This window comes from Platalea leucorodia (assembly GCF_965183815.1).
Source record: "Platalea leucorodia genome assembly, chromosome: 15".
Classification (NCBI taxonomy): Eukaryota; Metazoa; Chordata; class Aves; order Pelecaniformes; family Threskiornithidae; genus Platalea; species Platalea leucorodia.
Window position 1 is genome coordinate 4,701,033 of NC_138837.1, and position 17,452 is coordinate 4,718,484.

The 17,452-nt window shown below is 53.7% G+C and overlaps 1 protein-coding gene across 4 annotated transcripts in view; it reads left to right on the plus strand.

Moving 5' to 3' along the window:
* VAV2 (vav guanine nucleotide exchange factor 2) overlaps positions 1-14,858 on the plus strand; it is a 148,334-nt gene extending 133,476 nt beyond the window's left edge. The window contains exons 13-28 of one of the 4 annotated variants that reach the window (XM_082327367.1): positions 1,384-1,470; positions 3,280-3,365; positions 3,625-3,757; positions 4,442-4,456; positions 4,896-5,005; positions 5,610-5,711; positions 5,816-5,943; positions 8,272-8,399; positions 8,635-8,709; positions 9,329-9,381; positions 10,146-10,262; positions 10,370-10,457; positions 10,552-10,675; positions 11,704-11,790; positions 13,897-14,051; positions 14,724-14,858. In XM_082327367.1, the coding sequence (XP_082183493.1) occupies positions 1,384-1,470; positions 3,280-3,365; positions 3,625-3,757; positions 4,442-4,456; positions 4,896-5,005; positions 5,610-5,711; positions 5,816-5,943; positions 8,272-8,399; positions 8,635-8,709; positions 9,329-9,381; positions 10,146-10,262; positions 10,370-10,457; positions 10,552-10,675; positions 11,704-11,790; positions 13,897-14,051; positions 14,724-14,771 (1,536 nt within the window). In that variant the 3' untranslated portion in view covers positions 14,772-14,858. Of the gene's footprint in view, positions 1-1,383; positions 1,471-3,279; positions 3,366-3,624; positions 3,758-4,441; positions 4,457-4,895; positions 5,006-5,609; positions 5,712-5,815; positions 5,944-6,704; positions 6,722-7,076; positions 7,099-8,271; positions 8,400-8,634; positions 8,710-9,328; positions 9,382-10,145; positions 10,263-10,369; positions 10,458-10,551; positions 10,676-11,703; positions 11,791-13,896; positions 14,052-14,723 lie in introns of all 4 variants that reach the window. The other 3 variants (XM_082327365.1, XM_082327364.1, XM_082327366.1) reach the window with 3 other exon arrangements.
* The last annotated feature ends 2,594 nt before the right edge of the window (positions 14,859-17,452 follow it).

Genomic DNA, 17,452 nt, shown 5'->3' on the forward strand with positions numbered 1-17,452 from the left:
TTGCTGTTGTCTGGGGCGAGAGCCGTGCAGGGGGGTGAATATCTACAGCTAGAGCTACATTTCCCAAAGGGATTCACCTCCCTTTTTATTTTGCCTAGGTAGTTGTTTGCAAAAAGCAGGGGCAGGATTTGCACCAGAAAATTGCACGTGGGGGTATTTGGTGCAGGTACTGACCCTCCACCTGAGTGCGCAGAACCGAGCCCCCGGGTGATGGTGGGGGAGGCAGGTTCCCAGTTAAATCCCACAGCCCAGATTCGCATGTTGCTGTCGCTGTTTCAAGTCACAGTCGATCCTGGGATTGTGTTTCCCATTTGTGTAGGAGCCAGCCTGTTCAGCAGCAGGGAGCAAATGCTCAAGCGTGATGGAGGATGCCGCTTCATAAGGCTTTTGGTTTTGTCATTCTTCATAACCATCCCTGCCACTGGCCTGGTGGGGTATTTTGTGATGTTATAAGTATTGTCACGTAGATTTGTGATTATCATCTGTGATTAGCCCTATGTTGGGAAGCTGACGAAGGTCTGACCCAGAGGGGATGTCTTAAAAAATCCCATGTTCAGATTTAATCCCAGTTGACAAGAGCTATTGTTGAGGACAAGGAGGCAGGGGGCAGATAAGAAGCAAACAGGCACAGAAAATACGCTCCGAAGGGTGTAAGAAGTTGTTTTAGTGAAAGGGATAGGGTTCTTTCTCTTTGATGGGTCAAAATTTGGGTAAGCAAGGAATTTTTCAGGGCAGAACAAGCTCCATTGAGTGTTTCCTTATTTTACAACGTAGCCTTTGTGTGGTGGGAGATGTTGGAGGCCCAGACGTGTTGGAGCTGGGGATGCTCTGCCCTGGAGAGCCCGCTCTCGCCAGCGCGGGTGCGATCCAGAGCAGCCGGGGAGGTCAGCTGGAAGCAAGCAGGGCAGAGCCGGGTCAAGCGCTGTTCACAGCTAACGTGCAGCCAGGTGTCCAAAGCAGTTATTATACAGACATGGATGTTTTGACAGCAGAGACTGGCTCGTAGCTTTTGTATCTGAGAGGATGAAGGGAATTATGATGATGAAAGCTGGGAGGGAAGGATGCTGCCGGGGCAGGGGATGCCTGGCTGCTCGCCCAGGCTCTCACCAGGTAAAAGCCGTGGGTCGGGTTTGCTGTCCTGCTCTGGATTCATGCATTGCCCTCTTCTGGGAAATGGGAAAAATTACAGTGCCTGCCTGGCTCAGCAGTGCCAGCACAAAAAGCCTGTGCTCACCATGTCCCAGGCTGCTGCTTGAGTCCTGGTCTGGCTCCTGAGGGCGGAGGGGAGTGCGGCTTTGGGGAGCCGGGGTCGTGTCTTTTCTGCTTTGGTAAGGTACTAGGTTCATCTGGAAAATAAAAATCAATATGCACTTTTCTTTTAAGGACTTGGCCATGTACATAAATGAAGTAAAGAGGGACAAGGAGACTTTAAAGAAAATAAGTGAATTTCAGAGCTCTATAGAAAATCTGGTAAGTTGGAAAATGCTCACTCCCTACTTTAATTTGAATATTATTAGCATACTTGCTTTTTCTGTGCAATTACTACTGAACAAGATGTGCTACCCAAGAAAGATCCCTGTGTGTTCTGGCACTCCCTGATCACTGACTGGTTTTGCTGACAGTCCAGAAGTGGTTGCTGCGTTACAAAACCCATTGGGCTGTGATGGAGGGTGGCTTTTGTAGGTGGTGTCACACTGAAATTGCTTCTCCAACTTTTTCTCATGTTATTAGTGTAGGGGTGACCCAAGGATTCCCCAAATCTGCTATTTAATTTCCAGTCTGCTATTTAAAGTGGGTTTTCTTTCGCTGTTACGAGGACAGAGAGGTTAACTGAATGTTCTTGCACTTGAAAGCGTCCCAAGGCCCGTTTGGAGGAGAAAGGCACGTGTAATATGCACCTAATCCCCAAAATCTCAACCAGATATTTTAAGGAGAATCTCATCCTCCAAACTCCAGAGGTATCAAACACTCGGTCCCATTAATGTGCAGCAGCCCACCGTGCAACCCATCACTCACTCCGGCCCCGAAGAAGCCCATTCATTTAATATTCAGTGGCAGAGCTTCCAGCTAACGAGCTTTTTCCCACATTTGCCGGGGGCGGGAGGGGAGGGCTGCTCAGCTGCGGCTGCAGCTGCTCTGCGGTCACGCTTTAGCTGGGCTAATGCAATTTGGGGGCTGACACCTGAGATGCTTCAAAGGGGCTGATGGAGGGAGATGCCGGGGGCCGCCTGCCCCAGGGGCTTCCTGGAGGGGTCCTGGGTTTGGGGGGCTTTGAGTCCAGACTTCATTTGAAAACAATGGACTTTTAATTGATGGTTATTTAACAGACGGAGACGAAATCCTTAATTTTCAAGAGAAACCTGTAAACATTCTCCGGTGGGATATGGGCCGTTGCGGCTCACAGGTTTTGATTGAAGTAGTCACGATAACCCTGATCTGTGCGAACAGTCGGGCATCATGCTCCGTAAAAGCAGGACTGTAAATGGGGGCATTAAGCAGCCACTTCTCCTCCTTGCAGCAGCCAGAGAGCAAGTTTGACATGCGGGAGATGAGGTGTGAGCAAAGGAGTCGCTCCCGTCGGCAGCTCAATCCCACGCAGGTTCTGCTCGGTGTTTCCCTTCATTGCACCGGGCGGGACCTTGTGGGGTGGGTGCTGTTATGTATACAGAGCCCACATAATTACAAACTATACACACAGCTGTGTCAAATATTTATTTTCCTGACCAGTGGTGATGCTTCGCAATGTTTTTTTTTCCTGTAAGAACTATGCAAGGGGATGGATTCCCATGGCTTGGCAGCTGCGCTGCACCAAGCAACGTTTGCAAGGGCTTTTTGAGCTGAAAGACAAACTGACCAAACCCTTGGGTTGGGTTCCAGCCTCCCCAAAATCTCCAGTCTTGGTTCAGGATGGGAATCAAAACTGCAATAGCCCTCGTTCTGGTTTTGTAGAAACCCCTGGAAAATAGCTTATTTTGTGGGGGTTTTGCTTTCTGGATCACAAACCTTGCAAAAATGCTTTGAGTCCTGAGCCTTGCCCTGGGATGCTGGTGCTGGAGCTCCAGGGATCTCCCGTGGTCCCGTTCCTGATGCGGGGGCCATGCTCGTGCGTGGGCTCCCCTTGGCGAGGACGATGCTGTTCCCAGGAGCTTCTGCAGCTCGAGGCAGGGCTGGTGGGGATGCCCCCAGCACGCTGGGCGCTCCGGGCAGGTTTGGGTTTCAGCCTCCAACGCATCGTCCCAGCCCTGGCTGTGGATCTCAGCCCTGCTTTGCTTTCTGCAGCAAGTGAAGCTGGAGGAGTTCGGGAGGCCGAAGATCGATGGCGAGCTGAAGGTCCGCTCCATAGTCAACCACACCAAGCAGGACAGGTGAGTGAGCAATGGCACTCAGAAGTTTTCCCGAACTAAATGTGCCTTTGCTTGGCGATTCCCCTTGTGCTCATTTATTCAGTGATTGCCTAGGGTTGCACTGACAGAAATCACCATCGATGTGAAACGATAGCACAGTCAGAGCGTTGAGCTGCGCTGGCTGGGAAGCTCTGCAGAGCTTTCCAAATACTTCCCGTTGAACGGGGACCTTAATGAGATGTTTGACTGGGTTGCTTGTTTATTTGCTTGCTTTGGGCAGGTATTTATTTTTATTTGATAAAGTGGTGATCGTCTGCAAAAGGAAAGGATACAATTATGAGCTGAAAGAAATTATTGAGCTGCTCTTCCACAAGATGACTGACGACCCTATGAACAACAAGGACATTAAGAAGGTAGGTGGACCGGGGATTAGCTCTGCTGGAGAGAATTTTGGAGCTGTTTGGGCCAGTCCTTGGGTAGTACATTCCCATTAGCCTTTTAAAATAGAAACAGAGCTTGCAAAAAGCTGGAAAATAAATGCTCAGCTTTCAGGGCAGCCTTACAGAGAGATGGGAAATGTTTATTAATGCGGGGCTGGGCTTGATCCTTGGCCTCCGTCCTTGCAAAACAGCCCTGAAGAAGCTGGCATGATTGGAGTTAGGAGAGAGGAAGCTGCTCCCTGCTTTCAGCAGGAGCAAGCATCAGACGGGGTGGAGAGGAGGGCAGGGAGGGAAGGTCTGTCCGGACGCTCTTGCTCCCACGAGTCGCGGGGTGGAGGAGCCGGGAAAGGCAGCATGAGCATTGCCAACCAGCCTGCCAAAAGCAGCGCTCGGAGCGCGGCTGCCACTGAAGGAACATCGTTCTGCCGGTGGTTTGGGGCTTAGTCTGCAGCCGTGAAGGAACGCCTCCCAGCTCTCGGTTTAGCGGAGACCCATTAGCTTAATCCATTTACATGCAATGGGAAGAGGTATTGTACAGATGGGATAAGTGACATTTGGGTAAGAATAGCCAATTTTACCACTTGGATGCTGAAGAAATGCTGCTAGCTTTGTGTTTTAATGAAATATATTTCCACTTTGCTCTCCTATGCTTTCTAGTCTCATGGAAAAATGGTAAGCGAAGCACACAATTTTCTCTCGTGTTTTTCTGTGCAATGTTGTAATGAGACAGGCAGAGCATATGTGCAGTGGGCAGGTCAGATGTTCCTCCTGGGCTGTCAGTTGCTGTCAGGGAGAGATATAATGGCTGGGGAGGATCCATTGGAGCAGAAAAATCTGGGTTCTCTCATCTGCCACCATAAAATCCTATTTGGCCCTAGTGCACGGTGCCCAGCTGATTCAGGCATCATTAGTTGTGATATTTTAGAGAAACACAGAGCTCTTCTTCCTCCTTCCCCGCTGTTACCTTCGCAAAGGGTCAGCAGTCCTTCAGAAGGGACGGGGCAGGCGCTGAGAGCAGTTATTAAGGTGCCTGAATAAAAGCGCAGCGCGCTTTGCTGCTCAGGCGTTGAGAGCACAGCGGTCCGATCGGCTCTCTCGTTTTCTCTTGCAGTGGTCATACGGCTTCTACCTAATTCACCTTCAGGGAAAGCAGGGCTTCCAGTTCTTCTGCAAGACGGAGGAAATGAAGAGGAAGTGGATGGAGCAGTTTGAAATGGCAATGTGAGCACGAGTGGCTGTCCCAGCCCTGGCATGCAGCCGCCAAGCACGGGGGGGACAGTGTCTTGGACCAGCAGGTCACTGGAGACCAGCTCCCATAGTAAAACCCGTGATGGGAAAGCTCGCGTGGGCTTGCCAGATGGCTCCCTGGGCAAAGGGAGCATGGGTCCAGCGTGAAATCCTCTACCCTGAGCGTCTGCAGCGAAGCAGGCGTGGTGCATCTCTGAAATGACGCCTGCAGCGATTGCCGTGCCGTCAGGCCGTGCGGGAAGCCCTGAGCGGGGGCTGGAGGAAGGCGTTGCAGGAGAAGGGCTGCTGCTGCAGGGACCTGGTCCTGAGCAGGGCAGGGGTGGGCCCCGCGCTGGCGGGTCGGGACTATTGATTGAGTCGGGCAAGGGCCAAATCCACGAACGTTGTCCCAGGGGAAGGTTGATGGGCAAAATCCTCTCTCCACACAATCAAGCCCCAAGTCTGCTTTCACACTTGATTTCTTATCTATCTGTGTGGTTTCCAGACTTTGAAATGCAAACAGCAGCTGCCGTGACAGGTCACAGGTACAGCGTGGCTCGTGGGGACAGGTTGCTAACCCTCCGGTCTTTTCCCTCAGGTCCAACATAAAGCCAGAGAAAGCCAATGCAAATCACCATAACTTTCAGATGTACACATTTGAAAAGACTACCAACTGCAAAGCCTGCAGGATGTTCCTAAGGTGAGCAGCATCCCTCCAGCTTTTCTGCATCTGCATTAAAACGTGGAAAGAAAATCTCAAAGCTGAGGCTGAATTAGGACTTTCTGACTTCTTTTTTTGCACAGAGGAACCTTCTACCAGGGCTATCTTTGCCCCAAATGTGGAGCGGGTGCTCATAAGGAGTGCTTGGAGATCATTCCTCCCTGCAAGATGGGTGAGTTATTCCACATCATTAGCGGTTTGTGCCAAGGAGGTGAATGCATGTGAATAATCTGAAAGATTTGCTCTATAAGGCACTAATGTTTGTTAATGCATAACAAAATCTGAGTACGCCCCTGCCCACCTCCCAGGGCTGTAATTCACAATGGCTGGTGGTTTAAAAAACAAACCAACCGACCAAAACCCCCCCAAACCGGGAGCTGGATCCCATGGATGTCAGAGGATCGCAGCAGCTCTGTGTACCAGGTGGGATGCACCCAGCCCTCGTGCTGGGAGGGCACTGAAGAGAGATGATGATTTTGTCATCAGAAGAGGTTGGTTAGGGACAGCAGGAGGGTCCGTGCCAGGAATTGCATTTCTGATGAGAAGGAGAGACCTCATCTCCGGATCCCAGATGCCCCACAGCACTGCAAAAATCTGGGTCCTTGATCTGAATTGGGCAAAACTGTGACTCGCCTCCCCTCGCCGGGGTCAGAGCCCTGGCGCTGCTCGGTGCAGGGGACTGTCACGGGGTGGCTTTGGGGAGGTTTTGGGTGGGGAGTGGAGGGAGGAAGAAACAAAATCACAGAACTTTCTGCAAGTGAGAAAATGTCCTTGTCAGGCTCCAGTCCCTTCCCGGGTCTTGCCCACCCGGTGCAGAGCGATGACTTGAGTGACCCCAGCCTCTGCTTTGTGCTTCCTCCATCAAATTCAAGCACTGATGCCAGTTTATTGATACTCGCAGCATCAAGAGAAACAGAAAATAGGGTTTGTTGCCTGTTAAATTAACCACTTATTTCAACATTTCTCTTGCAGGTTCTTCAGCAGACCAGGTACGTTGTTTGATGGCCCTTTTCCCACATCCCCCTCTGCCTTGGGCAGAGCCTGTATCCTTGCCCAGTCCAGGTGCGGGCAGCTCGTGGGAAGAGCCAGCACCAGGCCTCAGGGGGTCCCAGTAACCTGGTGGGCAGGACTGGAGTCTGATGGCCTCTTCTCCAGCCTAAAACTGGCCCGGTCTGGGCAGCACCATGGCACTCGGGAGGTGTGAGCACCCAGATGGGGCGAGCACCGGGTGCCAGGGAGGTTTCAGGAGAGGGTTTCTTGTCACGGTGGCTTGAGGCGGGCACTCATGGAGGAAGCCCAGACCACCATGTCCTCATGGAGACTTTTTCCTCTCTCTCTTTGCAGGATTCGCTGAGTGCTGGACCTGGTAAGGGCATGACTGTATTGCAGAAGGGCAAGTAGAGATGGTGTCTTGATTGTGGCTGAAAGTGTCCCTAACATTGAGCCACGTGGGAGGGAGAAGCTCCTTCCGAAACCAGAAAGGAGCATTACTGGCTGCAGAAGGGTCCTGTGCCGCCCTCCCAACAAGTGATGGGGCACCAAGGTCTCTCCTGTCCCTGCTCCCCAAAGCAGCAGGTTGGGTCTCCTGCGGGAAGACCCGGCTCCTCCCTGGGCTCAGCCCTCGCCCGCTGCAGCCATCAGCACCACGTTTCTTTGGGTGCATTCATGCAGGGAGGCTTGTTGGTGATGGGGAGCATCTTCCTGCTGGCGCGCGGCGGGCGCGCTGCGGGGCTGTGCAGCTCCAGGCGCTGCCCTCTGATGGGGCCATTAGTCGTGATGGTTGCCACAGTATTTTTTTATTTTCCTTTGCTTAAAACTAGCCTAGACAGAGTGCTGGCCTGCCCTGCCCATGCTCTGGCTCAAAGGAGAAGGAGCAATTTGGTTTTGTGTTTTTTCTTTTAAAAGGAAAGCCAAGCTGGCAAAAAGAAACCTGAATCAAACGGGTGGTTAAAAAAAGAAAGCACAGAATGCTCTCACTGGGCAGGGAGAGGCAGAGGTGGGAAAGCATTTTGAAGATAAACACTGTGGTTTTAGCGCAGTTGGAGAAGTTTATTTAATGTGCAGTTGTTGGCAAGACAACTGGACTTTGGCTACGAGCTTCAGGGGCGTTTGGGTCCCAGGTCCGGCTGAATTCAGTGGAAGCCAAGTGTTCGCTGGTCCCTTTAGCAATCGCGGGTGTCACCACTGAACCTGGCGGGGGTTGGTGCTGGCGGGCATTGCCTAACGGGAGCTGGTCTGCCACGGCGAGGTTCAAGTCCAGGTGCAGGGCTGGGAGTCGGAGCTTTGGCTTGGCTCGGTCCTTCATGGGTTTATTTTTGCTCAGTGAACTCAGCCATCCATGTAACTGCAGAAGCCAAGATCGTTCTCTGTGGGCACTGTTCCTTTCTGCTTTCATGCTTTCTGCCCCAAAATCCTGCCTGCCGGTGCCGTTAGATTTGTGGTTCACAGAATAAGGAACAACGGGCTTCAGGGGGCATATTTTTGTTTTGCTTCTTGTTAACAGGGTCTAGGTGATGAAACTGGTTTGCATCTGTTGCAGGTCCTAAAATGGTGGCGGTTCAGAATTACCACGGAAACCCAGCCCCCCCTGGGAAGCCGGTGCTGACGTTTCAAATTGGGGACGTGATCGAGCTGCTGAGGGGGGACCCGGACTCGCCATGGTGGGAGGTGAGAGCGATTCCCCTCGGGAAATACCCGGGAAGTTTTACACCAGTGACTTCTGCATCATCCCTTTTATTTGTGGGCTTTCCCGGAGCACAGGGATGTGCTGGGGCTCCGGAGCTGGGGGATCTGCACAGTGGTTTGGAGCCCGGGAGCTGCAGCAGGGACTGTGCCTGTCCCTGCACGGCAAAAACGTTGCTCCCCCGTGCACGTCCCAGGCTGATACCTGCTTGGTTTGCAGGGGCGGCTGCTGCAGACGAAGAAGTCGGGTTATTTTCCCAGCTCATCGGTAAAGCCCTGCCCCGTTGATGCAAGGGTAAGTGCCAAAGAGGAGATGGAGCCGGGAGTGCCGGGGCGGGTGCTGGGGACTGTCACGGGAGGTGACAGCAGTGCTCTGGGTAGTGCCTGTTGGTCTTCTCAGCCTTCTGCTCGAGACCTTGGTCCTTCCACTAAGCTCCTGGACCTTGGATGAGGTCTTTTACTGGGGCCAAATTAGCAAGGAAGTGGATCCATCATCCCATGGTTGCAAATGTCTGGTCAGGTTGGTCTCAGCCCCGTTCCCAAGGTTGGGGTTGGTGTGACCACGTCCAGACTCCATTCCTCCTCTGCGGGGCTGACTCGGGAGCTGAGTGCTTGAGACCAGTCACAGTACAGGAAAACTGCATGGTTTTGGTTTTTTTACTGCGTTTTGCAATGCTGTCAGCTGCTTCCCAATTAAAAAACGCTCAGGTAAATGAAAAAACGCAGCGTGCTCATCGCAGCTGGGAGGCTGAGAGAGAAATGCTCAGCTACAACACTGCCCTCCACCGCCGAAGCCAATAATTCAGAAACGGCTTGGCAGATGAAAACCCTTTCGTGGAGAGGAGCATCTCGCACGTGATCTATAGCCTGATGAGACGCTGGCTCATCAGTAATAAGCAATGCTCTCTTTGCAGCCCCCCAACAGCCGGCCGCCCTCACGGGAGATAGACTACACGGCGTACCCGTGGTGAGTCGCCCTGCCTGCCGCTGGGCAGTGTGCTGGAAATGGCCTTTCTCTGGCCAGAAAGATATATCAACCTTGCCTTTTAATTGTTACTTTGTCAGGAATCCACTCTAATAATGAATTACGAATGCAGGTTGGCAATGCTTTGCATCCCACCTCCCCCATGGCCACGGGGCAGCCGCTGCAGCAGCATTTGGGTGCTGAAACCTAGTGCAGCCCTTGCAGCATCAGAGGGGATTTCTTCACTGATGGGGAGGGTCAGAGGCAAAAGGAGAGATGCTGGTTTCTCTTCTCATTTTCTGTGTTTTCTGTGCCCAGAAAACCATTTTGGGAGGAACGAAGCAATTCCTGCCTTGGCAGGAGAGGCTGCACTTGGCTTGCCTCCTGCTCCTACCCTCCAGCTCTAGCCGGGTTTTCCAATTAATGAGTCTAAATTATCCCCACTCCCCAGCTCTCGCTGAAGCCTCGTTCACCTGGGGACTGATTCCCAATTAGTGGGGTTTTCTAGGTGCGCTGGAAACCTAAGAGACTTCAAAGGGAAGAGGTTGCACTCTGCATCGCTCACCCTCTCTGTTCAGTGGCTGGGCAGCTTCTTGTATATCTGTGGGCACTTTCCTTTCTGCTCATGAAGTTTGGGATGAGACCCGTTTCTCTACTTGCCCAACCTTCATGCCTTTAAAAAAGCTGTCTCCTTTTGTCTAAAACATGCCTATTTTAAAGATATGCATTGATTTTTAGTTATTTAATTAATTAACCCCTGGGCTCAGGTTCGCAGGGAACATGGAGCGGCAGCAGACAGACAACCTGCTCAAGTCTCACGTCAGCGGCACCTACCTGATCCGGGAGCGGCCGGCTGAGGCCGAGCGCTTTGCCATCAGTATTAAGTGAGTAATGCTTAATTGAGTCATTTAGTATTACTCACAGGCGAAGGGTGAGACAGGGCTGGAGCACATGGCTATGTTTTCTTGAGTGCCTTTGCTACCTTTTGCAGGTTCAACGAAGAGGTGAAGCACATCAAGGTGGTGGAGAAGGACAACTGGATTCACATCACGGAAGCCAAGAAGTTTGAAAGCTTGCTGGTAGGTGTTTGTAGCCCCTTTGAGCGTGCGCACCGTCCCTGCAAGTCACGCAGAGGACAGCGGAGACAACCGGGTGCCCCTCTGTCCTCCGCAGGAGCTGGTCGAATACTACCAGAACCACTCGCTGAAGGAGAGCTTCAAGCAGCTGGACACGACGCTGAAGTATCCCTATAAATCTCGGGAGCGCTCTACCTCCAGGACCTTCACCCGCTCTCCAGGTAAAACCCAGCTCAGCCGTGCGAGCAGACACCGTTAAACCCCTGATGGAAAATCTCATCCTTTCAGCAAGGCGTAGGAGCACCGTCTGGACGAAGGGATTTATAGCTTTGCGTAGGGCTTGAGCCCCCTAATTTGCAAATGAGTCTCCTGCTCGGCTGGTGGCATTTTGAGGATGGGTCTCGCAGGAGGTGATGGGGGCCGGGGGGGTCCGGCCGAGCCGGGGCTGACTGATGCTGCTCCCTCGAGCTCGTGCGGCTCCACGGAGCGGGTGCAGCCTCCCAGCGGGAGCTTTTCCTGGGAGGGGCTGGTTTCCCTCCTACGGCTTTGCACCCTGTGCTCAGGGGCGGTTTGTCACCGCCTGGCCCTGCCGGGAGAGGAGCTGCGGCTGCAGGGGCAGCCCGGCCGCCGGCGGCGGGTAGTGAGCAGAGATGCGCCGCTCTGATAGCGGGATATAGCGTGTCTTACCCGCCCGCGTCAGCTTTTGTGCATGTGTTTTAATGGATCCAGTTCCAGTGTCACTTGTGATGGTTTGAATCCCAGTGGGGCTCCTTTAATGGAGATTATGGTAGAAATGGTAAGTCTGTGCCTAAAATTAAAAAAAAAAAAAGAAAACAAAATCAAAAGAAATGGAAAGCAAAATGTGCATTAGTGCAAAATGTTCCATTTTGTCTAAAAGCCTGAGTGCAGAAATAGCTACTTTCTGGGGAAAAACGCATTTTTTAAAAAACTTTTTCCATGGTATATTTTAAAAAGAATACCAAAGGAAGATAGTTTTTAAACGTTTGTTAAATATCTTTTCCAATAAAATACAAGCCTAGGATGACTTTTGAGCCCCCACACTGGCTGTGGGGCTGCGGGCGGACCTGCCGCTGGTTGTCCCAGCTCCGAGCCCCCGCGCAAGACCTTCTGTATGCTTTGCCCTGTATTTCTCCATCAGCTTTTAAAGCATTGTGCATTATAATATTTTTTTAATTTCCTTTTTAATGCGTGTTCTGCCTCTTTCTGTTTCTCTCTAACCTCTTTGCAGCCTCCTGCGCTTCCTACAACTTTTCTTTTCTCAGTCCTCAGGGCCTCAACTTTTCTTCTCAGAGCTCCTCCAGTCCCTTCTGGTCAGGTACCAGTGCCTCTCCCCGCCGGAGAGACCTGCCGCCTTCCCCAGGCTGCAGCACCCCCAGCTTGAAAGCCATCGCCAGCGGGGTCCCCGCTGTCCCTCCGTCACCCGCAGGCAGTTCAGGGGGTCCCCAGTGCTGCCCTGGGGCACAGCCTGGAAATAAGTGAATTAACCATGGCTTGGCTGGAAGCAAAATGCACTCCCCTCTCTCCCCAAAATCAAGGCAGGGAGGAGATGGAGTTGTCACTATTTGAGAAAGGGGGCTAAAATTAACAAAAAAACGAATCTAGCGCATTGGGATCTCATGATGTACTTCAAGCTCGACTTGCCTATCCCGTGTGTTTCACCAAACGAGCATTGGCATCACACCATCTTCCAGACCGTTTCTCCTTGCTGGACAAGGAGAACACCTCATGTCCGGCAGTTTTTGAGCTCTGGTGTCTGAGGCTGCTCGGGAGCCCCTTGCTGAGGAGGCGGGGGGGAACCTGCGCTGTCCAATGTGTTTTGTGGCTCAGACTCCCTGCGGAGAGTGCAGCGGTGCTCTGGCCTTTGAACCCCATTGATTTAAATGTCTTACAGACTGGTGCCTGTTTGGCAGGGATCAGAGCAAAACTGTGCCAGTTCATGTCTTCCTGTTTAAGCTTTTACCTTTCAGTATTTTCTTTAGGCTGGACAGGGAAAATCATCGGCAAAGCCATGCTTGCTTTCCTTACTGCCATGTTTGGGAAGAACGCTTAACTTCTCATGGTATCAGAACATAATTCTGGGAATTTGGGATCCTTTAACTGCATGCAAAGTGTTGCAGAAAGTAATTTGTGCAGCAGTGGGCTCTGAGCAAGCTCTTGATGAAAGAGTTCAAAGCTGCCGTGATTCTCGCTCCGTTCTCCAGCCTGGCTGCCTGGTGAGGACGGACGAGCCCTCCAGTGATTGCACGTTGTGTGTCTGGACCGTCTCCATCGCCATCCTCATCTCTTTTCATCCCGAGAGCTGAAAACCTGGGCAAAGCTTTTCCTCAAACTTAGTTCAACCTTGGTTTGCAAACTTTTAAAATTGAAATTAATCCTCAAAAGTCCTGGGACAAAAAGAGTAGCTTCACCGAAACACGACGTCCCTTCAGGGTGGTTTTTTTTTTTTTTTTTTGCAAACTTCAGAGGAGGTGCATTTTTCTCCTCCTCTGCCCATCCCATCCCTCCCACCGTTGCTCTCCAACCCTCCTTCCCCCTGCCCAGCTGCCGGGGCAGGGAAGCTGAGCACTGCCCCTGCCTTTCCCCCCTCGCTGCTGCTCCTCCTGGTGCCTCCCCTGACCATCCCCTGCCTGAAGTGACGGAGATCCGCGGTGCTGGGGCCGTGCTGGTGCTGGTGGAGGCCGGATCCTGGGACGGCTCACGGGGCCGTGCTTCTTATCACAAGCTGTCGGTCACCATTAGGGTTTGCAGGGACCTTTTGCACCTTTTGGTCCGTTACGGGACCAAGTTTCCAAGGGCCCTGGCTGCTCCCTGGCAGGGACAGGAGCAGGGAGGATACTGGGTTAGCAGCTTGTTGCTCCTCATGGCAGAACATACAGGTTTTGCTTAGCATTTCTAGGAGAATCCAGTGCCAATAACTCAATTTTTTGAACTAGTTTAAATACAAGTTGATTTGTGAAATCTTTTGACAAGGTGGTCCTATCAGGTGCTGGGAGCTGTGCAGCAGCCAGACCTGATATTGGTGGTGGAACAGGATTTTTCCATGATTTCATTGTTAATGATCGCGTATTCCTATGAAGTCTTTTCTTTTACCACCTTCTCACAAAAGCGCCCCTCACCCCAGCGATCCCCACCGAGCCCCTCCTGGACTCTGCTGGTCAGCAGACAGGGGCTTCCCAAGCCCATGGAGCTGTTTAAAGCCCAGCAGGAATCCAGTTTAACCCTGATCGCCCCAGTCTGTGCGGGGCTGAGCAATTCGGATGAGTCCAGCCCCGCCATCCGAGCTGCTCCAGGTCGTGTGTTGCAATGGGAGCCAGCGCTGCGGTGGAAAACCCAGGTTGAACCTCGCCAAGCTTTCCCCAGGCTTCGGCCGGTCCCATGCGATGGGGCAGCTCCCAACTCCCTCTGCTTTGTGCCCTCGCAGTGTTCACCCCACGGGTCATAGGGACGGCGGTGGCACGATACAACTTTGCGGCGCGGGACATGCGGGAGCTCTCGCTGCGAGAGGGCGACGTGGTGAAGATCTACAGCAGGATTGGCGGGGACCAGGGATGGTGGAAGGGGGAAACCAACGGAAGAGTGAGTGCATCCAGATTATGTCCTGTCCCGTTTCTGCACGGTCCTCCCCGCTCTCAACCTGCCCAGCCGGAGCACGGCCTGCTCTCAGGACAGCAAAGGGCAGGGGAGCACGTCCCACTCCCTCTTGCTCTTTTCCGCCTCGCGGATGGGCTGTCATCTCACGGGAGCCACCGCTGTGTGCCGGGGGTGCTGTGTGGCAGACACGCGATGCCCGGTGCGTGCAGGCGCATGGGAGCATGCGGTGGGCAGGCGGGCACGCCAGCTCGGGCGATGTCCGAGTCTGCTCTTTAAACCTGCACCTGGGGTATCTATGCAGGAGCGGCTCTGCAGGTGAAAGGCTCAGCATCCTGGGGAAAAGCAGCAGGCTGATGGCTTGACCTGGTGTCCCACAGCGTTTGTAGCACTGGGGACAGATTCTTCATGCCCTGATCCCTTATATATTGCGGACAACCCATGTGTCCAAGGCAACGTATAGTTGCTAGCTCCATCCCAAATTAGGGTAACGGCTGCACCGCCTCCCCGTCACCACCGTGCATCAGGATGCAGGCGCATCCAGCACCGTACAAATGGCTCACTGGGAACAGCGTGTGGTGGCAGGGGAATTGTCCCGGTGACAACAGGAGGTCCCTTCAGCTCCCCAGTCTCCAGCTCACCTCTCCGCTTCCCCGACAGGTTGGCTGGTTTCCCTCGACATACGTGGAAGAGGAGGGGGTGCAATGACTGCGGGGATGTCTGATGGAAAGTCGTCAAGGGCCCAGAGCGAGCCGCTGCAGACCGTGCACGCTTGTCCCGACGCCTGCGGCTCCCCGTGAGACGCGGCCGGACGCCTCCCAGGACTGCTCTCGCAGACTCTTTAGCAATCCGTTCCTCTGTACAGTCTGTGCGCGCGCGCGTGCGTCGGGGCCGCCGGCGGCCTCGCTCCTGTTAAGTGTATAGAAGATTGATGGTCTGTCGGATAACGTTCATGTAGCAGCTGCAGACGAGTCCCGGGAAAGCCGCGCTCACCTGCATGGACAGAGCTGAGAGACTCTGTGCGGTGCCCACCAGAGGATGGAAACCTCTTTTACTAAAGGTGTTTTAAAAGCCACTGTGGTGATGATGGTGGGAGGGTGAGGCTGAAGGTTTGTGCCTGGGCTGGTGCCTGGGTGTGCCAAGGTGAGAATTTGGGGGTTTCTAAGGGGAGGGAGCGACTCAGCCCCGAGGAGACGATGCAGACCCCCTGCCACGCCGCTCGGGTGGGCTCCCGGGGTCGGGATTTTGGCGGTCTTCCTGGCAGCCATGCAGCAGCACCCAGCAGCACCGCGCTGCGGCCGGGGCGAGGGGGCAGAGCGGGGACGTCTGACCCGGGAGGAGGTTGCTGTTGCTCGTCTCTGAAGGATGCCAGCTGTGAAACCAGGGGCGCGTTTTGACCATCAGACGTAGGCTGGAAGTGGACCTCCCGGTCAGACAGGAGGGGGAAGAGCCGCTTTGGCATCCCAAGCCCGTTTTCTTTACAACCACCTTCGGTCCCACCAGCCTTGCTGTGGGCAGAGGGGGCAGCCTGGGGTGCAGACTGGTCCCACTGGTGAGCAGGAGCTCTCGGCATGTTGCAGGGCTGGAGATGCGTTTTGCCACAGAAGGGTTTTGGAGGCCACCAAGGCACCAGGTACAGGCAGAGGAGTGGACAGGAGCGTGCGTCCGTGGGTCTGTCCTGCCCTCGCTCCCAACTTGGTCCTGCTGTGGGCAGGACCCTCCCGAGCCAGGCTGATTTTTCTGGCAGCCGTGACACGTCCCACCTCGCTGAGCTCAGGCGGGTGAACCCACCTGAGTAAGGGCTACGGTATCAACTGATTTGTTTTGCGAAGTTGTGAGAGCATCTCTTCTTCCCCGGCTGCGTGCACTTTTGGGGGCTGTGAGCGTTGCCCCCTCTCTTTCTCCCACAGGCTGTTACTGCTGCTGCTGTCAAGTAAAGGTCCGTCTGTCTTGGCATTGCCGTTATGTCCTGAGCACCGTCCCTCCGAGTCTGTTCTTTCCGAAGTGCAGCCCCCATGGTTGGTAGGCAGAGCTGCCGGGTGCAAATCCTGGCCACCATCTTCTGCCGGGCACTGGCTTTACTCTCCAGCTCCAGAATTTCCTTCCAAAGTGCAAATACGAACAAACACGTGTGTGGGTGTGTGGCAGGGAACAGCTTTCCTCTGTCCGATATCTGAGCCCCAGGAGATGCCCTCCAGCCTCTCTGAATAAGTGGCATTTTCCATGTGCTGACGTTGTTCCCCTGGGATTGCGGTGGCCCTGCCGTGGGGGCTCTTGGCATCGCGCTGGCGCAGGTCTGGGAGACGCCAGTGTTGGGTGGGTGAGCGGTGCTGATGCCCTCGGTCCCTGACATGGAGGTGCCATGGCTGCATCCGAAGCCTTGCCACAAACGGAGCAGCAGTGCCCTGCTCAGGATAATAAATGGAAGAGTTTGGGTCTCTTGAGGAAAAGGGAAAGATATTAACTTGGAAATTAAATGTTGTTGCTCAGACAAGCCCAGAGCTGCCCTACTTTGCTGCCCGTTCCTCCTGGAGCCCCGCGAGTGCCTGCGCTCTCGGTGCCACGGGGGGAGCGGGGTGGCTGCAGCCGGGGTCTGCCCGGGGCAGCTGCCCGCTGGGGGCCTTGCTCTGCGAGGTGACGGGAACGCGGAGGGGGCTCAGGGCTTTCCCAAGGTACTGTTTGGTGCTAACCTCTCCCGGCCGGCCCCTCAGTGCTCAGCTCGGGGTATGCTCCAGGGGCGGCAGCCAGCAGGGAGCTGGCAATGCCCTGCTCCTCCTGTGCAAAGCAAAGGGCCCTGCTCCGATTCCTGTAGCTGTGCCGGAGCGGCGGGCGTAATTGGGGTGGATGAGACGCACACGCACGCACCCAAGACAACTCACGATGGCTCGTGTTATGCCTCAGATCCTAAAGCCTTACGCGACCCATGTTTAATGTGGCTGATTTTGTAAGGCGGCGAGGGCATCCCCCGTGGGAGAGCTCGCACTCTCACGGGGACCGTGGCACCGTCTCTCCCTTACGCCCCGAAGGGATCCCCGACCTCCGCCGCTGCCTGCGCTCCCCTCCCAGCCCTGCCAAATCCCCCGTCCCTCCGGAGAGCTCTCCCTCCTGTGTTTACTGTTGTAAGAAACTTGTTAAAAGATTGTTTTGTTTGTAAGTAATTATTCAGCCATTTGCCACAATATATATCTGTGAATAAGAAAGGGAAATGTTTTTTTATGACGGTGAGAAAATTGTATATATATTTTAGTTCATCGCAGATCATTCAAAATTGCAATGGGATACGTTGGAAAATAATATGTAAATTCCTTGGGTTTTTCCTTTGCACTGCACTAACTGGGGTAGGGTGGAGGGAGTTTAAAGATAAAACTGTTTGTTTATGGAATAGTTTA